Source organism: Bipolaris maydis (genome assembly GCF_028858645.1).
Source record: "Bipolaris maydis strain C4 unplaced genomic scaffold PSV08scaffold_11, whole genome shotgun sequence".
NCBI lineage: Eukaryota > Fungi > Ascomycota > Dothideomycetes > Pleosporales > Pleosporaceae > Bipolaris > Bipolaris maydis.
The window spans coordinates 1,786,612-1,812,141 of record NW_027093867.1 but is presented as its reverse complement, the minus strand read 5'-3'; the positions used below and the strand labels follow the sequence as shown (position 1 = coordinate 1,812,141).

Genomic DNA, 25,530 nt, shown 5'->3' with positions numbered 1-25,530 from the left:
TAATAATAATAATACAAACGTGCCGGAAGGAACAGGGCTTGTACGATTATTCAATTCGATACTATTGCCAACAGAGTTTGGAAGTTCTTGATGACTTGGGATGTCTTTTACCCAGACTTCTTGTTTATTGTACAAGTGAAAAACTCTATACCTTATCGGATCTGTACTTCCGAGTAGTTCGCATGGTCACGTGAATGATACATTAGTTCACCGGTTTCGGTAGTTTTTTTCTAGATATCAAAAAGCTTCTTATAGGTTCGTGGCGGGTGAGCAGATATACTGTTTCTTTGCGTTGCTATCACTACAAAATGTAACATGGTCTTGTCTGCCGCCAACTTCCCCACTATGATCAAGTAGAAGTGATTTCAGGCGTAGGTTCTGCCGTAAGAGTAATTGGAGGTATCGTAGAAGTACTTGACCACCCCTGTGTATACCTTGGATCACCTGCAAGCGTCGTAATTGGGATCCAAGTCACATCGGCGGCAGCCGCCGGGTGAACCTAAGAATGTTATTCAAATACCTCATTTCCAGTGTGTCAATGAAACGTACCACACAGTTTTGGTAACTACCTTCTTTCTTTGCAGCCAGGTTGACCAAGTCAGTCGGCAACAATAGCGGTGGGTTGTAATCATACGGGTTAATCGTTGGTGTCACACATCTGGTGCTAAGCACATCGGTGCAAGTGCTTATATCGTTATTCCATTCACACATCGTCACTTCCGAGCAGATCTTTGTCGCTGAAACTGGCCAGTTCAACGTGCTCAGCGCGAAAGGCTTCGGATTCTCGAATGTGGGTCTCCTTCCCCCCGACTGTCTAGTAAGTGTGGAAATAGGCGACGGTGGAATTGATAGTGTAAGAGACGTTACTTCAGAACCGCAACTAGTGACTCTATATGTTGGCACACCGCGTAACTGCCCGTATAAGGTTGGGATTGATATGTAGATGGAAGGCGAGGTAACTGTAAGGCCATCAATCACCTTCACTACAGGTGACGCAGGCTTTGCTGCTGCTGGTGTTGGACGACTGGTTGACATGAATGTGTTTGTTTGAGGGCAGAGTGGCTGAGTTGCTGGTGTCGGCCAGTAGTAAATCTTTACACTAGATCCTACCAAGCTACATGGGCCGGAGGGAACAGAAGAGCAGGCCTTGTATGCCTTGCATGGGACCGGGAAGTCTGGGATTGGGGTTTCTGTTGTGTGAGCCAAAGTCCAGCTCGACTGGAGTTTGCCACAATCATTTCCATTCACAGTGCAGGTCGGCGTTGGACTTTTCATGCTTGGCCATGTGGTGTATGCTGTTGTCGGATACCATTCTGTGACATACGCGCTGTATTGGCGGCCCAGTAGACGAGGGATGTTGTCGCAGAAGGTTGAAGTTGGAACAGCTGGGTACGTGGAAAAGAACTCAGTCGAAGTAAGAGTGGTTGTGATTGATTCAGATGTTAGACTTGACCAGATGGAGTAATATCGAGTCCACGAGTTGAGACAAGCCTGAGCAGAAGGTGGAGGAGGAGGAGGCGCAAGGACATTTGCTGTCGATGTTAGTACAACGGGTTTTTAAGGTACAACATTTGAGAGATAAAATTCCGTCTAGCTCGCTTGAGAAATGTATTACCAGTAGCATGCGTGGTTAGGACTAAAGAAAGGATTTGGAGACGGAATATATTGATCATTCTTGGCAAAAGGTTTTTGCGAATCTGAGTTGTGATTGAGATTACTGAGAAAGAGTACTTCATAGAATGCTATATAAATGGAAGATAATAGACGGCCATCGTATGTATATGTCCAAAGAGGGAAATCATTCCAATTTTGAACCCAACCTAGGCCCAACTTGATCAACAGCTTACATATTCAATAAGCGGAATGCTTGATCTGTAGTCTGTTTTAATATCGCCGGGTAATGGGTCTGGTGAATATACGAATGGCTTTGAAGGATTACAGCAATGAAGAATGTAGGGCGATTGGCCTAAGTCGTTCTATTCCGCAATATATCGTTCTTTTATTGCCAAGGCTGCGGCTCGACACTGGCTAGCACGCTTACGGAATGCGATTGCAATTTGTGGCGCTCGACAAAGTGCGGGCTTGCAGGAGCTGAAAAGTACAACCAGGATATAGACAAGAAAATTTTCATTCTTACACCCTTTGGGGGTTGTTGCACAAAGCTGGGCGCCAATTGTTCTTAGTTGATAGGTCTAAACAGGACAACCCATTCATGACACTCAACTTCAATAGACACATGACACGAGGCGAATATACATTGAAGATAGGGGTGTGCATCTCACCTGATGCAAGTTTGTATCTAGATTTTCTAGATCACGTAACTACATGTACACCTCTCTACTTCACTGTTCCAGACCCTGCACGCTGCAACTTCTCTCCTCTACCAGGCTATGATCTTTAATCTAAGGCCCAAGGTATCGTCAGCAACTTTTGCCTCGGTATCACTAATTCAAGCTACATAATGCTGGTAGATACATATATGAAGGCTTTTCATACCCAGCAATCATCTCTTTCCAGCGCTCGTTGGCGCCACGAGAAGAATGGCAGTGTAATAGTAGGTAGACAGGCTAACCGCACCTTACAGATAAACTAGAGTGTAAGTTATCTAAGCTTTAACAACTAAAACTCGAACGTGGTTATTTGTATTGCATTTACACCACTTCAGAGTTTTGTTTTAAATTTCCAAACGGCCATTCTTTTTCCCAAGCCTCCCTTTCCTTCGCATTGCTGGCAAATTTACTGATCTTTCGATCTTTCATCTCTGACAATGCGTCCAGTGCTTCTTCATAATTATCTTGCTTCACGATTCCCTTCTCAGGGAAAAAATCCCCTAAGCTCTCTCTTATTGAACTCATTGCTTCCATACCTCGTATCGCACCTTCAGCGTCCGCCTTTGAGATCTTCTCTTTTTTCTGAAAAATCGAATACGTAGTTTGAATCTCCTTTGCCTGAAAACTCACTCCAAGTTGGCTCAAGTTCAGCTGTTTTGGCAAGTTAGAGCGCCTCACCAGCGACGAGGAGATTATGTGTCAATAATAGAAGCAACTACTTTTCCGTATGTTGAAATTGTAGCGCTGCATAAAGCCGAGAATTTTGGTGATTTATGAGAGTGTGTTACAGCGAACAGAGCGATTGCGGTAGATATAGAGTATTAGCCACCTCTCTTTCGGAAGGTTTGAATTCTTCCCAGTCCTTCGGAAGCTGTAGCCGTTGCAGACCGTTAATGGTTGGTCCGACATAGTTGATGATTTGGGGCTGCCGGGCATGAAAGTAGAGCGGAGATATCTCTGTTGACTGCCAGTCTATAAGGCCCACAACTTTGGTAGGCTCGGCGGGATCAGCGAAGATGCTAGCAACGTGCAAGTCATCATGCCAAAGATGCGCGGATGATATGGTTTGATCCGCGGGGAGGAGCTATTTTTGACATGGAGGTAGTAGTGTACAGCATTCACCCTCTTTTCTTTTATCGGCTAACAGGTTCCCAGGCCACACAGGGTTATCGGAGATTTGGGTAATTCGGAAAACTGACTAACGCACGCCTTTTCAAGTTGTCCAATGGCGCGATAATATGTTTCTAGAGGATCGCTTTATCATTGTGAGTTGAAAGATTGTCTTTTTTCGGTAACCTACTTACATGATCCTCTATCGAAATCGACGGCTGCTCTTCTGTTATAAAATGTTTCACGTGCTACGGACGGGCCAATAGCAAAACTCTTTTTTGTTATATGGCCACCATTTGCGTACATGTAGAGTGGCTGGCTACTTTCCACATCTTCTAGATCTCTTGAACAATATAGGCTTCCATATCTTGTGAAAACAACTGAAGTCCAGACTTGCTGAAAACTAGCGATTGATCTGACAATAGCAAACCTGTCTTGTATGCTCATTTTCGGTCAGATATGTTCTAATTGTACCCCTGGGACCTCTTCCATGATGATGTACTCTGCCCCATCCGGATCCTTATGAGCCTGGGGACAGGGATGTCAAGAACGTTGCGGGCCTGATATCTGTAAGCGATTTACAAAACCAAAAGCATGCTAGTGGAACTTACGAAATCCATCGTCGCAACCTCGCTGGTAGTGGTCCAATGAGGTAGACCAGCGTTTGGATTCGGAACTTTGGCCACTACCCAAGAGCCATCATCCATAGTTGACAACATACTCTTGTTTTACATACTATCCGGGTACTTTGCAATATTGATGCATGTTTTTGCACCAAAAACCTCTGCCGCATGGTGTGCAAGCTCATTAACTTTGAAGTGCATATGGCGCTGTGACATTTCTTGCTTCTCGTTGTTAACAAAGCGGCCTCGGGTGAAGTTGAACAGATCTTGATCATATATCAAATCTGGGTGAATTAGCAAAATCGTCAATTCCTTTGTAGTCGGATACATCTACCAGGAAGTAACGCTCGTGGAACATGTTCAGGATGAGCGCACTGATTTGTGATGATTCGGCGGCCTCTTTGGCTCCAATGTCGAATTCATTTAAGCAAAGCCATCCCTATGTTTTTTTGTATTGTGAAAAAGAGGTCCTGTAGATGGAAACACTGTGGAAAAATCAGTATGGAGCTGCTCGTTCACTCCAGAGAGGTCGGAATTGCCCAGAGGTAGTTGCTGAGATAGAAGGCTGCTGTGGGATGACGGCCATGTGTAGTGTCACAACGACAATGCGCATGATAGAAATACCAAAGCTCTTGGTCTGCTCTGCTACACCGATTCACCAACCGTAGCCCAACAACCAATCGCAGGCGTCTTGGTGCAGACTGCGTCGATACTAAGCAAGGAGCCGTGAAGGCAAGGGTTTCGGCGCTAGCGCACAGCGGCACAGGCAACAGGCACGCTATCGTCTCAACGTGCACGAAGGATTACTTTTACTTATCCCTTCATATTCACCAATGTGGCCGGTATAAAGAGGGAAGCACGCCTGCCAACACCCACTCAAACTTATAATCTTGTACCGATCATCCTGAGCATATCGTTTCTAACGCTATGCAAACTATCACAGAATGTCTGGACCCCGTCCTTCATATTCCCATGATCCAAGAATTCGATCAGGAAGACGAGTATGGGCATTTCTTAGTGTACTGGGGCTATACAATTTACAGAACATATTATGGCCATAGATCGGATGAACAGTAGTCAAAGTTGCTCAACAACATCACCGACGGAGTAAAGAAGGGACTCACCAAACTCAAAGAGGCAGAAGCAAATCCTGACGCTGTTATGGAAGCACTGGATCGATTTTGGCTCGTTATACGTTCTGTTCCCGCTACTTTGGACGGACGGACACTGGAAGATATCCGGAAGGTCTCCATGTATTGTGAGTTGGAGAGATATAATTTTGCACTTGCTATGAGCATTGACATCTCTGTCATATACAATGAGACACGTGACCTTGGCATTTTCGCCATTATATACGGCTTGGTAAAGGTCATACGTTTTGCCAGAGGAACGATGCGCGGATCGATTGTAAAATTCCCAAAATTTGTATTCTACATGGACAGCCACCCTCATTAATCATTACTCATGAGGTTACTTCAAGGTGTATTGTACAGGACCCGAACGCCTATGCTTTCCCTTCGTTGTTACGTTTACATATTCCGGATCATTCCCATCGCACGCTTAGTAACGAACAGTATGCGAACCGCCAGGCGCGCCAGGCGCACCAGGTTGGCCAGCGGCGTACTGGTTCTGGAGGTTCTTCTCGTGGTCAAGCCTGTCTCTGCGACGGTAGTCCTTAATCTCGTGGAATGCGGCAGTGAGCGCGTGAAGAAGCCTAGAATCACAGTCAGTAAAAACGCAGAAAAGAAAGGGTCAAGTCAAAGCAAAAACTCACGTGCTAATGATAGCCAAGATGAACGTGCCCCACGGCAGGTTGCAAGAATCATCGCGTCTATTCGCCGTCTCACCGGTGATATTACTTGAGCTATCACCACCGACTAGACGCCTGGGGTTATAGCAGTGCCTGGCGCCAGCGCGGCCGCCATTTGGACGGGTTAGCACTGCGACTGCAATGAACGCTCCGACAAACAAGAGATCGAGAAGAACCCAGGACCATCGTAGCTTCCTTCCTCCGGGGTTGGCAGACTTCTTGATGCATGATAGAAGCACGGTGATAAGCGTGTACAGTACGGCGGCGGCGAGAATGCCTTCAACAGCACCATATGCGCCGTTGACGCCGCGACGGGTCTTGATACTATTAACTAGGCGGTATACCTTATACAGGCGCTGACTGAAGATTCCGAGAGAAATGACGGAGGAAATGAATTGTAGGAGGCGAGTGAAGCGTAAGATCCAGCGGTACAAGGCCGTCGCCTTCAATCTGTCGGGCACGAAGCGCGTCAAAAGACCTGTTTCCTCGCGTTTTCCTGCGACGGGGTAGTCGGCAGGGCCATAAATTGGGCGCTGGTGATGGGCCATTGTAAAATTGAGTGTGGAGTTTTCGAGATCGTGTTACGACAAAGGCAAAAGAAGATATTTGCCCTTTGCTGCTCACTTGTCTTGCTGGAGGAGGTGGGCGTCAAGCAAGTGCTTTTTGTATCTCGACGGATGAGATCGTCGCACAAACAAAGCCTGCAATTGTTTGCTCACCTGATACTCGTCACCGCGGCGTCATCGTCGTCACTTGTTGTGGTTGACTGTGAGTTACCCTCTAGACATCGCGAAACACGTGATGACGTCAGTACGTAGTACATCGAACCACTGTACTTTGGTTTTCTAATTTTCGTACGATAATGCTGCCTGGCCATACACAGTTCAAACAAGGATGTAAATTGACACTGGGCATTACATAGGCTAAGGCTGATTTTGGAGCCATCAAGTTATTCGTCTTGGCGTGACTGGTCGAGGCTCCTCTGTTCTCGAATGTTATTTCATTTCCCATCATTTTGAACGTCATGTTTTCAATTGGGTGCAGATCCCTTATTCTCGATGCAGTTACTTTAACATGAATGTTGTGATTCAATGTAAGGCTAGATTTATGAGAATGAGGGACGCCAGAGTAAATGCAGCTATATGGACCAACATATGGGTGTCCATTCCCCCATGTATCAGATTTGTAAAATGATCAATCGAGCAACACGCAGAATTTCTGGTGCTAATATTGTTGAATATATGTTTCGGGGACCCACTTGCTAGCGAGACCGTCCTTGTACCGTGAAAAATGACGACGCATGCGATATCATTGTTGATAGTGAGCCCAACCTTACCAGAGGATTCTCCAATATGACTCTCATGCTTATCGAATTCCCTGATGTGGTACAGCAGCTATACCTTTGCTTACTATGTTCGTGGGTAATGGTGGATTTGCCACTGCTCTTTTGAACAAGTAACTAACTTATACCTGCTCCACGAAATGAATATTTAAAAATTCTATGCAGAGGTGGTATTAGCATGCCATAGACCGTGGCAGAATATTGTGCATCTGAACAAGACGATTTATTCTTGCTGAAATCCTGCTTGCTGGAGAAAGTAATCCAGAAAAGAAACATGTCATTTTTCCATTGTAAGGAACATCGAGCAGAAGCGAGGAATTGAATCAATAAAAAGATCTAGGAGAAGGAGTAATAGCTACTCAATAAGATAATAGTTTTGCCCTAGGGCATAGAGCTGACCAGAGAGTCTATAACTGCATGTAGCCTATTCTATTCGCATAGGCATTTTGAATGCACTTGATGCAGGGTGAAACGGTTTAATTTTCCGCATCTGAGCTTTCCGGCATTGAGGATTGAGTTCTGATGTTACCAAACTTTGAAACTGTACGTTCTGAATTGGTCCAGACCAAATAACAGGCTCGACTAAGATTGTGACGCCCATGCAATGTGACACAGCTGCTTATTTCGAACATGCTTCCGACCCTTTGTATCGTCAATTATCAGCACGAGTAAATACATTTCTGCGTTTTAGGAGGGCGCTACGCCGTCTCTTGCTACGTTCAAGTAACTTCCAAATTTTATCCTGTACATAAGTTGACCAGCGGGCTTCTGATGTTCTGAGCAGATGCTTATAGAACTATGAGAGCATTTCTACCGAAACACTGTCAATAGAGCGTGATATTCGTGTGAAGACCTGTATCAAAGTGTGTTCACGCATACGTAAGAGTGATGTAAGCCTCGGCGTGATTGGCCGCGTCCTCTACTAGAATCGGGTATCCGGCAACAATTGATCAAATACCAGTATCGAGTGACGTTACACAACAAACGACTGGAACAAGGACCTAACATATGGTCTGATCGCACCAGATAGATGGTAGTTACTGTTCTCTCGCACGATAACAATTACCTGGTAAGGGATGACCTGATTATTCGCAAAGGGTCGTTCTTCCATACTCGAGAAAAAATAAACCATAATTATCTATCATCCGTCTCATGCGACGGGTTAAAGCCTGGTGGTACCATGTCATATTGCGCGCCAACAACCCAACACGCATCTGTCACGGCGTGATCAGATTTGAATAATTTCATACTGAATATTTTCATCGCCAGATATAGTTATCATACAGCATAGAGAAGAATGATCTAGCAGAACCAAGGGAATCCATGCCCCCTTTCCCCGTAAAGATGATGAAAACGACCATCAAATCGCATTGACAAGCGATCTGGAATCCATTTCGGTGGTGTTGTATTCGCAAGCATGTGTTACAGGTGACAGGAAGTACTAAATTCTTGGCAAAGGACGAGAAGGCTGAACGCCTAGGGAAGTGCACGTCAGAAGGCCATGATCATCGTGGGATGGGAATCACGTGACTTGCTTTCCCGCTGAGGATAGGAAGCTATGAGGATATGGGAGGCTAGGGAGGATAGGACTACCTTCCTCAGCTCAATTAACCTCCATTCTGTCTGCATGAAGCTTCTGATTCTGCCTTTTCGGAAAAGACGAAGGCTTGGGTATCATGATTGGTTTCCCTTGCCAAGTTCCCGCAGCCACCCACTCACCAGTCCACGTCCTATTTAACTCGTCCGACTTCATGTTGGCCAACACTTCCTGACGCTCTGATTCGTCCAGGGGATCTTTGGCGGACACGTTGATGGAATCGGGTTCGCCGGTTGCCCGGTTCACAGAGCTGAGGGCCGGGTAATCGGATTTGGCGTTCATGACGGCGGCGTGGGCGTGATCGACGCGTGTGAAAACTATCATGCCTGAAGCTATACGATGTTTTTCTCCCGCATGTCGGATCTTTTTGTCTTTGAGCAGTACAACCATGTCCACCTCGCCATACTTTGAGAACATGGTTGCAAGCGTATCCTTGTCCCAGTGCTCTCCATCCCCTTCTCTCGGAAATTCAAATTTGACCGCGCGAATCATTTCGGAAGATTCGCTCTGCTGGGTTCCCTGTGGTTCTGATCTCTTTCTCATGGCCTCAAGATAGGCCTCTCGCTCTTCTTGGTCTTCCTTTGCCAGGCGCTCATTGATTTCGTGGTAACGCTTCCTATCACCTTTGTGTATTTCATGAAGCTTCCGTTCAGTCTCGGTCATATGCTCGGGAACCTTTCTCTTGATACCAGACTTCTGATCTTGATACTCTTTCTCCCTTCTCTCAAGGTCTTCTTTTAGCTTGCGTCGTCGGCCATCCAGCATCTCGTCCTGCAGCACCTTCTCGCGCCGCCTAGCTCGTGCGCGATCATACTCGCCTTTGAGGTTTTCATCAATAAGAATGTCGCGTGCCCATCCCAGGAGAATGAAGCGATCAGCAGCGTTCTTGTCGTCGGGATTCTTATCTGGATGGTATCTGATAGATGCTTTGCGGTATGCTTTCTGGATGGCGTCTGCATCTGCGTCGAAGGCTACGTTGAGTAGGTCGTAGAAGTCATCCGTAGTGGACTTTGCAAGATCCTGCAGTTCTCTATTGTCTGACATTTTGGAAGTGTGACGCGACAACTACCGATGTTTTAGTAGTCTATGCGCTCGAGCGACGATGGAGAGCCACATATAAGAGAAGGGAAGGGTTAGGCAAATGAGAGAGATGCGCACTAGCGCTTCCACTAGCGCGCTTTTTGCGTTTGCAGGGATTCCCAGGCAGCCATTATACCCGTTTAGGTCTGGGTCCATTGTAGCTTCCGACGCCATATCTTCGGAATTAAAAAAAAACTGGACAGCGTCAACGGTGTGCAACAACAGTCGTGGTTGCGGGACAGCTGCAGGGGTGGTTACAAATCATCATCAAGACAATCATACTTCTGCCGTAAACTTCGGATACTGTCCTTGTTGCGTTATTCTTGGAAGAACGATCGGGGGATTTTCACTGCGTGCGTGGAGCTTTCGAGCTGACCTTCCTCCAACCGTTGATGTCCGTCGCATCGTCGGTCAAACGCGCAGCCACAGTCATGGCTACTTCTCCTAAAGAGGGCAAGAGAAAGGTGCTCGAGGGTATCTTCGCCGTCAACAAAACGCAATGGGCCTCCTCAGCCGGCGTGCTACGCGACCTGCAAGAGCACTTTGCTCGTTCCTCTCTCCTCGCGCCTTGGCTTGAGAGCCAGAAACGGTCGCTCATCCTGTCGCACGCAAAACAGAAGCATATCAACAATCTCAAGGTAAAGCTTGGTCACGGCGGTACCCTGGATCCTATGGCTACTGGTGTCTTGATTGTCGGGTTGGGAAGAGGCACGAAGTGCCTGCAACGCTTTCTGGAATGCACAAAGACGTATGAATGCGTGGTGCTCTTTGGTGCCGCTACAGACAGCTATGACGCCGTTGGAAAGGTAGTTAGCAAGGCGCCATATGAACATGTCACAAAAGAGCTGGTAGAAGAGAAACTGGCGCAGTTCCGTGGCAAGATTATGCAGAAACCAAGTGTCTTTTCAGCGCTCAAGGTTGACGGCAAGAAAATGTACGAATACGCAAGAGAGGGTAAGGAGATACCCGAGGTAGCTGCGCGACCTGTAGAAGTGGAGGAGCTGGAGCTTGTTGAGTGGCTGGAACCAGGAAGCCATAAATATGCGTGGCCAAAGGAAGAGGTCGATGGTGTCGAGATGGAGGGCGCGAAAAAGCTACTTGGTATTAGAGAGGAAGATGCAAAGATCCATGCCAACATCATGGCGCGGAAGGGACGGAAAAGATCGCGTTCGCCCGAGAGCGATAGTGTAGAAGGCGCTGGGAAGCAGCCAAAGATGCCCAAGTCAGAGACAGAGCCAGCAATATCTGGTGCTTTGCCATCACAAGATACCCCAACGGAGACAGCCGAGACAATCCAGGATGAGACTACAAAAACAGCTACTGATTCATCACTACCAACCAAGAGCAATCCAGAACCCTCATCCGAGCAGGCAGAAGTAGTAAATCAGGTACAAGCATCAAGCGAGCACCCAACCACATCCACACAAGCACCACCACAACCCCCAGCAGCCCGGCTCCGTATGACCGTCACATCAGGCTTCTACGTTCGCTCTCTCTGCCACGACCTAGGACTCGCCTGCTCCTCCCTAGGCCTCATGTCCTCGCTGATCCGCTCACGCCAAGGCGCCTACACACTCGGCCAAAACGTGATCGAACTCTCCGACTTTGAGTCTGCAGAAAAATGGGAACCACAGCTACAGCAACAGCTTGAGGAATTCATGGAAAAAGAAGGGTGGGAGGCCGAAGAGTTGGAAGATGACGAGACGTGGCAGCAGAAGAAGAAAGAGCGTCTGAGTGAGAGGAAGGATGAGGATCGCGAGAGGAGCTATCGGGGTGGTGGTGGGGGCGGCAAGAATAAGTGGAACAAGGGTAAAGGCAAGTACTCGCGGAATCAGTACTCCAAAAACATGGACGGGGGAAACAAGGAATAGCGAGCATGGCGAGAAGGATTTAGTCGTATAATAATAATGATATTGGTTGATATCTATTCTGCAGATAGAAAACGACAAAGAAAAAGTATATGACAAATACCCTACCCTGCACCCTATCTATCTATTTAAAAGAAAAAGATCCAACACCCTACTGTGCCTTGAATTCGTAGGCAACAGCGATAAATGCAATGCAAATGCCCTCTGAAAGAAAAATGGGCTCATACTTCAGACCGAGAGTTACGCCGACTCAAACTTTGTCGCACGCTGTGAAAACTACCGCGTGCGCTCGTATCCGCCGAAGCCTGCACCTCATCCTTTCTGTCTTCATGATTGATGAAGAGGAACGAAAGCACCATGATGGCAGCACCCACCCAGTACAAGGCACTCGCGTACTGCGAATCCAGCAGCATCTGGCCGACCAAGGAACACGGAATCGTCAGGCTGAGACCAACGGTAACAACGAGAGGAGACGTGAGGAACATGGCGTAGGCCCAGCAAAAGTCCGACACAAGCGATGATGCGCTATTGATGAGAACAATGTTGAGAATGCGCGTCGTGGGCGGGAGTTCAAACTGCTCGATACCGGTAAGGTGGAGGATGATGAAACCAGGCCAGAGAAGCACGACATTCGCCAACCCCACCAGTCCAAAGAAAAGCGGCATATTGACTTTTGTCTCGTCTCCGATTTTGGCCTTCATGAAGACAGTGTAGAAGCCGTAGAGAACGGCCGAAACAAACGCCATGATGTCGCCAATGGCTAGTTCGCGCGGCGTTTTGTGAGGAAAGGTACCCCGATTTTCGTCCGTGTTGCCGGATACATCGACCAGAGATATCAGGACGACACCACTTAGGGATGCGAGAACGCCGACAAGCTTGAGCATGGTGAAGCGCTCCACACGCATGATGGAACCGAGCAGAAGTGTCCAGATGCTCGATGTGGAAGACAGGATGGTAGAGCTGGAAACGGTCGTGTACTCGAGACAGGCTGCCGCAAAGTAATTTGCTAGAAACCAGAGGATGCAGAACTCGAGAGCTAGTTTGGCTGTATCGCGTAGGGTCAATCCTTCGTCTATGACATGTCCCACATCTTTTCCGCTACCGAGGTTCAGGGATCCTGGGGCTGACGATGAGAGCAATACTTCGGTCGCCTCATCGTTCCTGGACTCGTGCGAAGGTACCAACGAAGAATTGGATTCGTGTTCGCGGAGTAGTGTCCATTTCCCTGTCCTTCGTTGCAGAAGATTGTAAAAGTGTGTGAGGAACGGCTGTCGAGGCTGGCGCGCAGTATCTGATTGGCGGTAGTCGCTCCATAGGTAGTGCATGAGCATAGGTAGTAGCGGGAAGATGAAGAATGATGTGTTTACGTAGGTTACGAAGTAGGGTTTCGAATAGGAGTTGTCTGCAAAAATAGTCTGTTTGTACGTCAGTCGAGATGCCACGACATTGCGGCATGTCGTATTATGTGGAAGAGAAACGTACGCTGGCCAGAAAATTACTCGCAGTCCATAGAAACACGGTCGCAAGTAAGAATGCTATGCCGATGGCGTGTCTGACCTTGCCTGACCATGCTCCCATTTTATCCTTCCCATCCATCCACTGGCTGGCTTCGGTCGCGGGACTGTCGAGATAGTCTTCGGATCGCATAAACGCACTCTCGTCAGAGACATCGCTGATGCGCGGGCTAGCGGGCGTCGGTTCGACAAGCTCTTCTCGCCGGGGTATCATGGCGGAGAGAAGTGGTAGAGACTATGGCAGGTGTGCTCGTGTGATTGCGCGCAAGTCGGTCAGGGAGGGTCCTCGGGGATAAACGGAGTCAGGGTTGGAGATTGCGTCGACGCATGAAACAGGATCCAAGTGCCCATCAATTGATCAGTGAACAAGCAGAAGCCAGGAGGGTGGCAGGTGAAGTTGCACGGAGCGATTCGGAGGGACACGCGGACAGATGCGAAGTATTGTGTCGATTCGGGGGTTTCATTAGCCCTCTTGTCTCAGGTGGGCGTGGTCACGGCCCGCTATAGTAGCCACCCACGGTTGGTGTGGCTTGCCGACGCCGCTGCGGCTATTCGGCCCAAGCCACGCGGTCATGCTTTCACCAACTATCGACACGACCTGCAACACTCGTGTAGCCGAGGTGTTTGTATTGTGTATTGAGTATATGCAGCTACATAGACTTGCAAACGATGAAATCCGTCAAAAAGAATACGTTGCAGAAAATGCTTCTGCCGCAAAAAAATTATGCCAAAACACCAGACGCCATATCAACTCCACATGCAAGGCGGCGTTTCGGCATAAACATATCCACTAATCTTGCTATCGGCCATGCCCATTCTGTCAACGTGTTCACTAGCATGCACAACCACCCTCGTTTCCCTTGAGATCAATCGGGATCGTCTCGGGGAAGTCGTTGCTGAAATCGCCGACGTCTTCTTGCGCCAAAGCTTGTCGTGCAATGACTAGGCATGTTAGCTACTGGAAGCAGGATTTTGGAGTAAAGAGGCTTCGAGTACCTTCAAAAGCTTGTTCAACGTTGATGGCCTCCTTGGCGCTCGTCTCGAAGTAAGGAATGCCGCCCTTTGATTGGCAAAAGGCCATGGCGCGCTTGGACGAAATCTGCTTGTCTATCAGACGCGTTCAAAGACGGCAGGCATGATTCGCACTCACCATGCGTTTGCTTTCTTCCACATCAATCTTGTTGCCAATGACGACCTGCGTTGGTCAGTAGCTGGCCTGTTGCTGTATCGTGCATGTCCACCTACGAATGGGAAACTCTCTGGGTCCATGGGGCTGGCCTGGACAAGAAACTCGTCTCTCCAGCTATCGAGGGTGTCGAAACTCTTGGAATTGTTCACGTCGTACACGAGCACGCAGCAATCGGCGCCACGGTAAAAGGCAACGCCCAGCGATTGGAAGCGCTCCTGGCCGGCCGTGTCCCAAAGCTTGGTTCCGTTAGCCTCTTGTCCACTGGGACAGCCAGTGCATACGCACCTGCATGGTGACGAGCCTGTCGTCAACGAGCACTTCCTTGGTCAGGAAATCGGCGCCGATGGTTGCTTTGTAGCTTGCGCTGAACTTCTTGTTGACCTGGTCACTTTGTATAAGCACTGCGATGAGGACTCGGGCAGCAGCCTTGTCGGTCGAGAGTTGGACGGGAAGAGTTTCGTACATATTGGTTCATCAAGCTCGTTTTGCCGACCCCGCTGTCTCCGAGGATAATGACCTAGGCGCATTAGCAGTCGTTGGATGTATTCTGATAAGCCCGAGTACCTTGAGGAGGACCTTCTTTCTTGAAGCCATGGTGGACAGAGTATGTGGAGCGTGTGAAGACTGGGGAGTGCGCAATTGACTCAAGGCGCGAAGCTCAGCAGTCTGCGACGTCAAGCCGAGTCTGAATGATGCGGGGTTGTATGGCGAGAAGGCCGGTGGTCGGTGACGGGTCGTGCAGCTCTGGGAGATGTCGTCTCGAGGAAGCGAGCAAGGGAGATGGGGTTTGGGGGCGCAGGTACGGTGAGCAAGTGCACAGCTATGGTGCCAGCAATGGATGATGGTTGATGTCAAGGCTGCGCACGGGCCGCGCGCTAGCTGCCTGCCCCATCATTTGATAACATCTGAGCTTGGTCCAGCCGCGCGCGCACATGACCAAGCATTCACCCCTGTTTCCTAGTATGGATGTGCAGTATCCAAAAACGCGCTTTGCTGTGCATGATTGTGAAAAGAGTGGACTTTGAGGCCTGCAGTTTCGGCAATTGGGTGGGATTGGCCGAGTGCTTGCGCCAGGCCTGAAGTGGCTGCCAACGCCCCGCGCTCGTGACTGGGGCGGGCGGGCGGCTCCCAATCCGGTGCGAGGCCGTATGTTGGTGCGCGTGTATGGACGGGGGCGGGTAGTCGAAAGATGCATGCATGCACGCACGCATGGTACCGACAGCCACCGCGCGCAGCCTTCACATACACACGCAGACGTCCTCACTGTCCAAGACGACACGCTCCTATCGGCGTTACTGCAAGCTCGACTACCACCGTGTGCCCACCCATACCCCGCATGCCCAAGGCCAGGCCCATGCAGGTACCCATGCGGAGCCATTGACGAGCCACCGCAGCCACTCGTCTCAGCCGTCGCAAGCCGACCGAACGACTGTCTGGTCCAGTCCAGTCCAGTCCACCACCAAACATGTCCACGGCTGCCTCCAACACGTCTCCACCAGCTCGCTCCCACACTGCCACGGCCCAGCACACTCGCACCTACCAGGCCTGCATCCCCTGCCGCCGCCGCAAGGTCCGCTGCGGTATGTCCTCGCCATCACCACCACCACCCGCCCGCCTGCCCACTGCTGCTTGCTGATACTGCCCTCGCGGCCTCTAGATCTCGGCCCCGTCGACAATCCCCACGACCCGCCATGTGTGCGCTGCCGCCGCGAGAGCAAGGAGTGCTTCTTCTCTGCCACGCGCCGCAAGAGAAAGACCGACGACGGCGACGACTATGACGAAGCCGACGACTACGAGATCCGCAATGCCCGCAAGCGTCAGCGCTCCGATGGCGTGCAGGAGCCCCTCACAATCACCACGGCCAACTCAGCCGCCTACATCTCCCAGCCCTTGACCCCCGGCGGCTCCATTGGTCGCTACGAGCCTCTGCGCCGCCCAAACACCTCGGCCGGCCAGTCGTCGCAGCACAATGACGACGAGGACCAGAAGGTAAACAACGAGACGCTGGCCACGCTGCAGACGGGCGAGGTCTACAGCGGACACGACGCCCTCAACCTGCTCTTCGAGGCGGCCGGCATGAACGCACACCACCGCACCGGAAGCAGCTCCAGTCTCCAGCGCCCCAACCTCGGCAGCACCCCAGGCTCCCAGACAAACTTCGCCAGCCCCCGCCCCAACCAGTCACATGCCCGCACAAACTCGCGCCCTACTGCTGAGCCCTCTGTCGACCCTGCTATCCAGCAGCCCTTGTTGCCGGATCCCCCCAACGAAGCCGCCTTTGCAGACGCCGTCCGCGCCTGGTCCAAGTTCCGCTTTGTTCGCGCCGGCTGGCTTACCGCAAAAGAAGCCATTGCCTACATTGACTACTTCTACGCCTTTCTATCCCCCCTCACTCCCATTGTCGTGCCAGACTACCGCGACCATGCCTTCCACGCAAAGCTGCTCAGGGAGGAGCCTATGCTTGTCATCACCCTCCTGACAATCTCGGCTCGCTATTCACAGCCCAGCGGATCCAGCGGTGTTGGAGCCACGTCCAGGTCGTATCTCATTCATGAGAAGCTATGGAAGTACCTGCAAGGCATGATAGATCGTATGATCTTTGGTCAAGAGCAGTTTGGCGGCGGATTCTGCGGTGCTGGACAGCAACCTGGATCTGACGTGAACCCTCTGTCGCGCAAGGGTCTTCGAACACTCGGCACCGTCGAGAGCTTGATGCTGCTCACAGAATGGCATCCGCGCGCCCTCCATTTTCCGCCCGGCGATGACGACGATGAGCTTGTTCTGCCCGACGATCCGTATGAGTCTGGTCCCAAAGCCGACATGTACAAAGAGGTGGGCGACAAGCGTATCGACAGCTGGCTTGAGCCGTGCTGGCGTAGCGATCGCATGTGCTGGATGTTGCTTGGTAACGCCATGACGCTTGCCTTTGAGATTGGTGTCTTTGACGAAACCAACGAGACTGAGTTCGAGGAAGCCAACCAGCACTTGTCGCATGCCACAGTCAAGGCCTATTACCGCCGGAAAAACCATTTGCGTGATCTTCTCATTATATACGTCACGCAGACCAGCGGCAGGTTAGGCCTGACGTCCATGCTTCCCAAGATTGATCGCGACGAAAGCCTTGCCGGCGCTCCTTCACCACTAGAACTATACAAGGACCGCATCAGTCGCATCAAGGCTCCTCCAGCTCAGTTTGGCATGCGCTCAGACGGACAGCGTCTTCCGCTCGAGTCCATCGCCACCCAGGAGCGCCATGCCATCCAGGATCTTGTACTTGACTTTTGGCAACGCATTGCCAAGATTATGGAGATGGGTAACCTCAAGTTGTTTTCAAACCGGCGCAAGACGCGCGAGCTGCTCAAGACGGGCACGTACGAAGAGATGCTCAAGTTCTTCCAAGGGCCTCTGGCAGAGTGGAGAAAATGCTTTGATCGAGCGCCTCAAGGTATGTGCTGCTTGACTCGCGTGCTTGACTACTTCGCGTCTGACTTTTGATAGTACCTACTCAGCTCCGACACGTTCTCATTATTGAGTTCGAGTATACACGTGTTTACCTTAACTCGCTAGCCTTACAAGCCGTCGTGGAACGCTGTACACACAATACGCCACTTCAAACACATGCCCAGCCAAATGGCGTCAATGGCCGTGCTGCCAACAGCAATGAGGATGGCGGGGCAATACCCTTTAGCACGCTGGTCAAGTGGTATGCCAACGACCGTCACTACATCAACGAAGTCATCGATGCGTCCCGCAACGTGCTCAAGGTTGTCGTTGATGGCCTCCATCCGGGGGGCTATTTACGACATGCACCTGTGCGCACCTTCTTCCGTATTGTCAGTGTAGCCATCATTCTGCTCAAGACATTTGCACTGGGTGCAACAGAAGAAGATGTTGCTGTTAGTCTGGGCCTACTCAGCAGTTCCGTTGACGCATTGCGAACAAGCATCGTGGACGACGTGCATGTTGGCAACCGCTTTGCCGACCTGGTTGAGACATTGACCCATCGTATCCGTTCTCGGTTCGTGCGCCTTACTGCTAATGGGTCAACTGGTATTTCCCGAGCCGGCAGCAAGAGTCCGGTCCAAGCACCAATGATGCCTCCACCGTCTGCGCTCAACAACACCAACCATCTCGCACCACCATACATGGGATCTCAGCAAACGGGCTTCTCAGCATCTGGCACCAGCGTTCCCGGATCACCCAGCATGGGACTGAGTACAAGTGGGCGCGCAACTCCTCTCTGGGGCATCTCATCAGAGCCATACGATCCAAACTCAAACAGTATATCCATTATGCCTCCGCCAGGCAACTACACTAACTTCTCTGCAAACACCAACGGCAACAACCACAGCAACAGCAATGGCTCAAACTCGAATGGAGCCAATGGCACGCAATGGGGTCAGTGGGCAAACAACGGTAGTGGTGGCTGGGGTACTGGCCATGACCAAGACTGGCTTGCTCTACCCCTAGACCCACTGCTGGACCAGTGGGGTGCAGAGATTAATCAGACGGCCATGGGACCGGATATTGGAGGCATGGACATGTTGGATATTTTGTTGAACATGGGGGGTCCGCCTGGCAGTGCGTAAAATCAAATACGTTGGTTCTTGTTTATCTTTTTTTTCTTACTTTTTTGTCTCTCGAGAAGTTTTGGGGTTTTTTTTTCTGGATCAAGTAAGGTTTGATTAGGGGAAGTGTTCCTTCATGGAATTTTTGCATGAATCATGATAGGTATGAAGAAGGAAGAAAATGGTAATGGCACACTGGACAAGGTCCATTTCTTACCAATAAAAGGGGAAAGGCATATGTTTATCGATTTATTTATTTTTCAAATTCTAGTATTCGCTGTTGGTCTTCTCTTGAAATGAGAAATGGAGAACAACGTCAAGCATCTACGACAGAAGCTTTGATTGAATCAGAAGAATCTCATTGCGTCGTTCATAATGATACATCCCGTTTTCCAATAACATTGTTTTCCTTTTTAGAAAAAAAGCGTTTCCATACCCAGACTAAACACATACCTTACTTACCTCTTCAGAGTCTTCTGCTTCTCCGCATCAACCACAACCTTTTCGCCCGCAACACGGAGTCCCTTGCGCTTTCTCACCTTATCCACATACCTCTTGGCCACATTCTCGCGGTCTGCCAACTCACCCAAATCTTCAAGCTCATCTTCCGTAAAAGGGACCCAGAAGGGATCTTCGTCGAGCATCTCGAACCCTGCAAAGCGGAGCTGCGGAGACGCCGAGCCCGAACTCCTCTTGCGGATCTCGTCGCTAAAGCCAAAAGATTCGGCAACGGGGAGGAGCGCATTAATGGTAAATGTTTGCGATCCCGTCGTGGATGCGGATGAAGTTGATGACAGAGTTTCGCTGAGAATGGTACCCCGCCGACGGGTCAGGACGGCGTAGACACGACCCAGCACATCAGTCGAAGCTTGGATTTCGCAGCTGTACATTGCGAGCAGCATGCGGGGGGACCAATCGAGGAAGCCCTGGTGGATGGATGAGCGCACTGCTTTGATGACTTCGCCCGTTAGGCGGCCGCGGTCTTGCTGTGCGCCTTCGTCTTCGCTCAGGTTCAGCGTCACGGATTCTAAAAAGACGGCGATGCCTTGGACGGGCTCCGCGCAGCAGGGACCTTGGGCAGTGGCTAGCTGGAAGGCGTAGGCAATGGTTGAGGAAAAGGTGCGTGGGGATATTGTGCGGTCTGACGGCTCTTCTGCATCTGGATTCGGTGACGATGAATCGCGTAGTCTAGCATGTTCGTTAGCACGTCGCAAGGAAAAAAAAGTAACCAGAATAGCATCGGAGACTTACGCCTTGCCGCAGATGCCATCTGGAGTTGCATCCACGAGAATATTGGGTCCTATTCTCCGAGGCCCAAACGCAGTAATCTTCTCAATTACGTCAGTCCACACTTCTTTTTGTCCCTTTGCTTCAGCAAAAACTTCTTTAAGTTGCTTCTTGAACTCTTCCAAACTGAGACTATATCCTATCTCGCGTTTCTCTGCTTCTTGGATACCATCGTCTTCAGTCCCATGCTCCTGATGCTCTACATTTTCGCCTTCGTCTTCTGCTCGCCGGTCCGAATATAATTTCTTGATAGCACCGGCGTTCTTTCCCAAGAAATCGGTGACACTGGCTGGCAGTGGGCGTACCCGAAGGCGTACTGATACCTGTTTGCTTGCTGTCTCGCCGATGACGGTGCCTCTGGGTAGATTGGGGTCCTTTGGCGGATTCATCTCAGCCGCTGCGACAATGGACTCTCGGTAAGGTACGATGGGCTCGCCGGCCTGTATCTCGCACTTGGCGAATCGTTCTTTTAAATCCTTCAAACATCTCTCCAAATGCAGTTCTCCCGCAGTGAGAATGACGTGCTCTCCGCTGGGCAGCTGCTCGTATTCTGCACACGGGTCGCTCTGAACAAGCAGTTTCAAGCCTTTGATCATCTTGTCCAAATCATAGGGGTTCTCAGGCTCGAGTGCAACACGGACGATTGGTTCAGTACCCATCTGGACACCAGCCAAGTTGACGGATCCGGGTAATTGAGAACATAGTGTACCGGACTTGAGGATGTGTCCTTCGAGTCCACCAATTCCAAAGACGACGCCTGCGGGTACCGACGTCAAGGGCTCCAAGCCGCGACCCATCATGAGATACAAAGCCGTGATCTTGACTTTTTGTGGTTCTGGCGCAGCGTGTGGGTGTGCGGGAGTGAACTTGGGGCCGAGAACATACACTTCATCACCTACGTTGAGAGTTCCCGAAAAGATACGCGAAAACCCGATCAGGTGTTCTGCCTCTTCCTCAGCTGCCGGGGCTTCCTCTACCGGAGTCTCGGTTTCTCCAATGGTTGAAGAGCCCAAAGCATCGGTAACACTGCCAACTTCTGGATCTTGGCCATTGGCGATTGCTTGCTGGCGGGCAATCTCCGCCCTCTTCTTTCTCCCCAGCTCCCTTGCCTCTTCGGCAGTCAGGGCACCGGTCCTTCGCTTGTTCTGGGGCAGCTCGCTTGAAGGTACCGATATCATTTTACTAACGTAGGCTACGACAGGGGCATCTGCCGATGTCTTGAAATTGATCATTGCATCTCGTACTTGTGGATCAACGTAATCGGCGCCCGGTGACGTGTCAATGATTTCAGGCATGCGTTCCAACTGCGCCTTGGATGGGGGAGGTAGGTATTCTGTCACAGATACTAAGAGAGCAGTCGAGAGCGGAAGCCAGGCTGCGAAAAGCGCCATCAAGAGAGTTCTGGGGTCGCGGGAGCGCATGACGTGTGCAGGGAGGTTGAGGTTGAGCGATTTGGTAATCTTCTCGACCATGGTAGCATCTCTGTAACAATAGGCATAAGTATATTGCTAAGATACATGTGGAAAGTATCACACAAGGAAAGGAAATCCACGCACCCCTTCCCATTGTTACCTCCTGTAGTGGCCTCGTATACGGCCCAGATGTTGTCCAAGACGAGTTGGACAAACATGGGCTTGAGGTGTCGGCCCTTGAGATGTTTCGAACTAAGGACACGTTTGGTCTTGGGGTCGAGGTAGAAGTCGCCCCAGAGGACTTTTTCGAGAATGGAGCGCTTGATGCCCAGCTTCTTCTCGTACAGGCCTGCAAACTGTCTCACGGTAAAAGCCCAGCCGTCAATGGCACTGCCAAAGATGACGTTGTTCTTTTCTGGGGCAAAGTAAATGTCTTCATCGTCTTTCTCCTCGTACTCGGCGGGGGTGTTGGTCATGTCAATGCTGTCACCGTTTTCCAACACAGATGAGGATCGCGTATCAGTCTTGTCAGCAGCAGCGGCAGCGGCATTAAGGCGCTCTTCCATCTTCTCGCGCCACCGGAGATCATCCTCCATGCGCTCGCCTTGGTAGAAGCTGCCCATTACGGCATTGACCTGTTCAAGCAGTTTACTCAAGTGCGTGTATGCCTCGGCAGGGCTCATTTTGAGTTCAGTGATTAGCCTATCCATCTTGTTGATGACGAGCAGGGGCTTGAGCTTCTCTATCCATGTCTGTCGCAGGACGGTGACAGTCTGGCTGCAGACGCCCTCGACGGCATCTACGAGCACGACGGCGCCATCGCAGAGGCGGGATGCTGTAGATACCTCGTAGCTGAAGTCTATGTGGCCGGGCGAGTCTATGAGGTTGATGAGGAATTCCTTGTGCTCGGGGGTGGCGTCGGGGGCGGAGCGGCGCAGCGAGGAAAAGAAGAGGGAGATGGCCGACGACTCCATGGTGATGCCGCGCAGCTGCTCATCGGGCCTCGAGTCGAGGTAGCGGATCTTGCCGGCGAGCTTGGGGGAGATGATGCCATTGGTGGCGATGAGGGCGTCGGTGAGGGACGTCTTGCCATGGTCCTACGTGGGCGTGGTTAGTGGGCGGACGTGAGTGAGGCTGAGGGAGGGGCGACGCACGACGTGGGCCAGTATGCAAATGTTCCTGATACCGTCAGCAGCCTGCTGCAGGGCGACGAGCTTTTGACTGGCAACGACAGGCATCCTGGCGGTTGCGAGTGTTTCAGTGGGGATGCAGCGAGGGCGGGCGTGCAGTGGTCAAATTGGAGGGGAGGGGAGCCTGCGGGCGCTCGTCAGGCTGCGAGGGCGCTATGTGGGCGTGCGAGGGCGCGTGGATGGGGCGAGTGAAACAATCAGGATGTGGAGCTGCGGTAACAGCACGTCTCTGGGTGTCTATGTGCATCCGGTCTCGACAACATGGCCGTATCCATCACCACCATCATCCCGCGTCAGGATGGCTCACTTTTTTTGTGGAGGGGCGGCAGCGGCAGCCAAGCAGCTGGACATGCACCAAGACGTCAGCGAGCCCACTATAGTCGCAGTGCCTGAGTCGTATACGATGTACTTACTTGCAGGACAGAGACAGCCGGCCGGTCCAAAATCTATGTGCCTGCGCCGAAAAAGCACACATGTCGACGCAGACTGCGGCTCGACGTGCTCGGGGCCCCGTCGCAGCAGACGTGTATACACATGTCGACATTGGTGGGTGTGACTTTGGTTGGGCCGGCAGTCGTCGTGGTCGCGGCCAGCGATGGGCTTGGTAGGCAGCGCGGGCCCTGCATTGCCCCTGTCCCTGTCCTTCGCGTATGTGCTATGTGTGTTCCATCTCTCTCACTCTCACCCCCCAACAACACTCGGAATATACTCGACCCCCTCGACCTCCGCTCTCCCAGACACACACACACACACACAAACATACACATACATACACACGTCCACACGCATACAAGCACGCACACGCACGCACACGTACACACCCTCGCTCCTGCGCTTGCCTGCATCCAGCCCGCCGCCCGTGAATGTAACTCCCACACCCCCGACATGGCAGCTACACTGGACAACCACCCGCCCACACACCCGCCAGAAATGCGCCCTGCTGCCATGACCCTCGACACGCCCGCCATGCACAACTCCAAGACAATCAACACCACCATCGACCTCATGTCGCCCGTCAACCAGAACGGCTGCTTCGAGTTTGACCGCATCATCAAGGCCGGCACGGTGGTGAAGCGCACGCGCAAGACAAAGGCACGCCCCATGGTCACCAGTGTGTCCCAGACGTCTGCTAACTCGCCTTATAGTCATGGAAGCCTGTCTACCTTGTCCTGCGCCCAAACTACCTCTCCATCTACAAGGACAAGGACGAGACCAAGCTGCGCCACCAGATCAACCTCGCCGAGATCACCGCCGTCGCCCGCCAGCGAGACTCGAAGAAGAAGATGGACCACGTCTTTGGCATCTTCTCCCCCGCCCGCAACTACCACCTCGGCGCCTCGACCGACAAGGCCGCCCAGGAATGGGTCCACCTCATCCGGACAGAGGCTCGCATTGGCGTCGAGGACGAGGCCGACATGGCTGTCCTGAGCCCAGCTCCTGACAAGGTCACTTTTGCTGCTTCTGCCTCGGCCAATCGGGAAAACATCGTCTCTAGCTCCTCCGAGGCTGAACCGCGACCCTCGAGTTCCATGGTGCCTGAGCAGATGCACAGCGCCCGCCGACCCTCACAGGCTCTCAACTACTCAGGCGGCGAGTACGGCTCCATCTCCGACTTTGACTTTTCCGACACAAACCAGGCCTCGCCCAACCCACTGCCCCGACAGATCACACAGGATAAGCGCAGTCTCAGCCAGCATAGCAATATTGGCGCCACGCCCGGCGACGAGCGCGTCGTCTACCACGGCTGGCTGTACATCCTCAAGTCAAAGGGCGGCGTGCGCCAGTGGAAGAAGATCTGGGTCGTCCTCCGTCCAAAGTGCCTCGCCTTTTACAAGAATGACGGAGAATACTCGGCCACGCACATTATACCTTTTACAAGCATCATTGACGCTGTCGACATTGACCCCCTCTCGCGCAGCAAGCAACACTGCATGCAAGTCATATGCGAGGAGAAGAACTACAAGTTCTGTGCATCCGACGATGATACGCTAGCAAGATGGCTCGGAGCATTCAAAAGCCTGCTTGTCAAAAAGGACGCACAGCAGATGCGCATCCCCCCACCAGCCACCAACACGGCAAATACACAACCGCCACCTGTGCCAGCATCCATACCACAACCCACCACTGCCACTGCCACTGCCACTGCCGCGTGACCACCGCCCCACCCCTTCATCACCACTGACCCCTCCTTGAAGATGCAGGCACAATGTACATATGCTGGCACCGTCCACAACCGCTAATAGCAACAGCACTTCTGCACCATCTCCACAACCAAGACGATACCATCATGATTTATGATCGCAACTGTTAGCACCGCTGCCTAGATGGCGCGCTCCGTTCGATACCAGTTGGATAACCCCCTCTGCTTGATACTGCACATCACAGCACGCCTCAGTGTCTCTCTTTCTCTCTCACACACACATATCTCTTGTTTCCTTTTGTCCTTGTAGTAAGCTTGTGCAAAAATATCGCTGTACACTAGTAGTGTTTTTGTAATATCCAACACGCCCTTGAGCTGGGCTTGAATCTTATTTCTTTGTTAGGTCATAAGTCGCTTTGTTGTGAATTCAGTTGATGGTATCGAATTGCATATTATTACTTTCATAATTC

General features: G+C 51.2%; 10 protein-coding genes across 10 annotated transcripts; 3 read left to right on the top strand and 7 right to left on the bottom strand.

The window, feature by feature from the left end:
• Nucleotides 1–349: 349 nt before the first annotated feature.
• Nucleotides 350–1,529, bottom strand: PSV08DRAFT_185338 (uncharacterized protein; the record flags this gene model as incomplete). Its single annotated transcript, XM_014221654.1, has 3 exons — nt 350–499; nt 550–1,385; nt 1,454–1,529. The coding sequence occupies 3 exons, from the start codon at nt 1,527–1,529 to the stop codon at nt 350–352; spliced, it is 1,062 nt and encodes a 353-aa protein (XP_014077129.1).
• Nucleotides 1,530–2,651: 1,122 nt separating this feature from the next.
• Nucleotides 2,652–4,279, bottom strand: PSV08DRAFT_373214 (uncharacterized protein; the record flags this gene model as incomplete). The annotated part of the gene is made up of 8 exons (XM_066093229.1): nt 2,652–2,891; nt 2,929–2,981; nt 3,126–3,414; nt 3,534–3,585; nt 3,631–3,874; nt 3,943–4,000; nt 4,052–4,125; nt 4,177–4,279. The coding sequence occupies 8 exons, from the start codon at nt 4,277–4,279 to the stop codon at nt 2,652–2,654; spliced, it is 1,113 nt and encodes a 370-aa protein (XP_065948752.1).
• Nucleotides 4,280–5,473: 1,194 nt separating this feature from the next.
• Nucleotides 5,474–6,421, bottom strand: PSV08DRAFT_207666 (uncharacterized protein; the record flags this gene model as incomplete). The annotated part of the gene is made up of 2 exons (XM_014221656.1): nt 5,474–5,777; nt 5,838–6,421. The coding sequence occupies 2 exons, from the start codon at nt 6,419–6,421 to the stop codon at nt 5,624–5,626; spliced, it is 738 nt and encodes a 245-aa protein (XP_014077131.1). The 3' UTR covers nt 5,474–5,623.
• A 1,913-nt stretch (nt 6,422–8,334) lies between these two features.
• PSV08DRAFT_321381 (uncharacterized protein) lies at nt 8,335–9,924 on the bottom strand. Its single transcript, XM_014221657.2, has one exon. It carries the CDS (start codon nt 9,854–9,856, stop codon nt 8,819–8,821), a length of 1,038 nt encoding a protein of 345 aa, XP_014077132.1. The 5' UTR covers nt 9,857–9,924; the 3' UTR covers nt 8,335–8,818.
• Nucleotides 9,925–10,323: 399 nt separating this feature from the next.
• On the top strand, nt 10,324–11,907 carry PSV08DRAFT_228389 (pseudouridine synthase; the record flags this gene model as incomplete). Its single annotated transcript, XM_014221658.2, has 1 exon — nt 10,324–11,907. One exon carries the CDS (start codon nt 10,324–10,326, stop codon nt 11,761–11,763), a length of 1,440 nt encoding a protein of 479 aa, XP_014077133.1. The 3' UTR covers nt 11,764–11,907.
• Nucleotides 11,908–11,981: 74 nt separating this feature from the next.
• On the bottom strand, nt 11,982–13,539 carry PSV08DRAFT_364621 (uncharacterized protein; the record flags this gene model as incomplete). The annotated part of the gene is made up of 2 exons (XM_014221659.2): nt 13,243–13,539; nt 11,982–13,175 (listed from the first exon to the last, which is right to left on the bottom strand). The coding sequence occupies exons 1-2, from the start codon at nt 13,486–13,488 to the stop codon at nt 11,982–11,984; spliced, it is 1,440 nt and encodes a 479-aa protein (XP_014077134.1). The 5' UTR covers nt 13,489–13,539.
• Nucleotides 13,540–13,887: 348 nt separating this feature from the next.
• Nucleotides 13,888–15,279, bottom strand: PSV08DRAFT_321353 (small GTPase superfamily). The gene is made up of 7 exons (XM_014221660.2): nt 15,028–15,279; nt 14,927–14,980; nt 14,749–14,844; nt 14,520–14,699; nt 14,425–14,469; nt 14,271–14,373; nt 13,888–14,216 (listed from the first exon to the last, which is right to left on the bottom strand). The coding sequence occupies exons 1-7, from the start codon at nt 15,055–15,057 to the stop codon at nt 14,107–14,109; spliced, it is 618 nt and encodes a 205-aa protein (XP_014077135.1). The 5' UTR covers nt 15,058–15,279; the 3' UTR covers nt 13,888–14,106.
• A 649-nt stretch (nt 15,280–15,928) lies between these two features.
• PSV08DRAFT_207651 (uncharacterized protein) lies at nt 15,929–19,134 on the top strand (the record flags this gene model as incomplete). Its single annotated transcript, XM_066092058.1, has 3 exons — nt 15,929–16,043; nt 16,121–17,908; nt 18,031–19,134. The coding sequence occupies 3 exons, from the start codon at nt 15,929–15,931 to the stop codon at nt 19,050–19,052; spliced, it is 2,925 nt and encodes a 974-aa protein (XP_065948751.1). The 3' UTR covers nt 19,053–19,134.
• Nucleotides 19,135–19,489: 355 nt separating this feature from the next.
• Nucleotides 19,490–22,968, bottom strand: PSV08DRAFT_228378 (P-loop containing nucleoside triphosphate hydrolase protein; the record flags this gene model as incomplete). Its single annotated transcript, XM_014221662.1, has 4 exons — nt 19,490–20,219; nt 20,283–21,800; nt 21,875–22,827; nt 22,885–22,968. 4 exons carry the CDS (start codon nt 22,966–22,968, stop codon nt 19,490–19,492), a joined length of 3,285 nt encoding a protein of 1,094 aa, XP_014077137.1.
• A 425-nt stretch (nt 22,969–23,393) lies between these two features.
• Nucleotides 23,394–25,464, top strand: PSV08DRAFT_411540 (uncharacterized protein; the record flags this gene model as incomplete). The annotated part of the gene is made up of 3 exons (XM_014221663.2): nt 23,394–23,524; nt 23,715–24,012; nt 24,066–25,464. 3 exons carry the CDS (start codon nt 23,394–23,396, stop codon nt 25,071–25,073), a joined length of 1,437 nt encoding a protein of 478 aa, XP_014077138.1. The 3' UTR covers nt 25,074–25,464.
• Between the last annotated feature and the right edge of the window lie 66 nt (nt 25,465–25,530).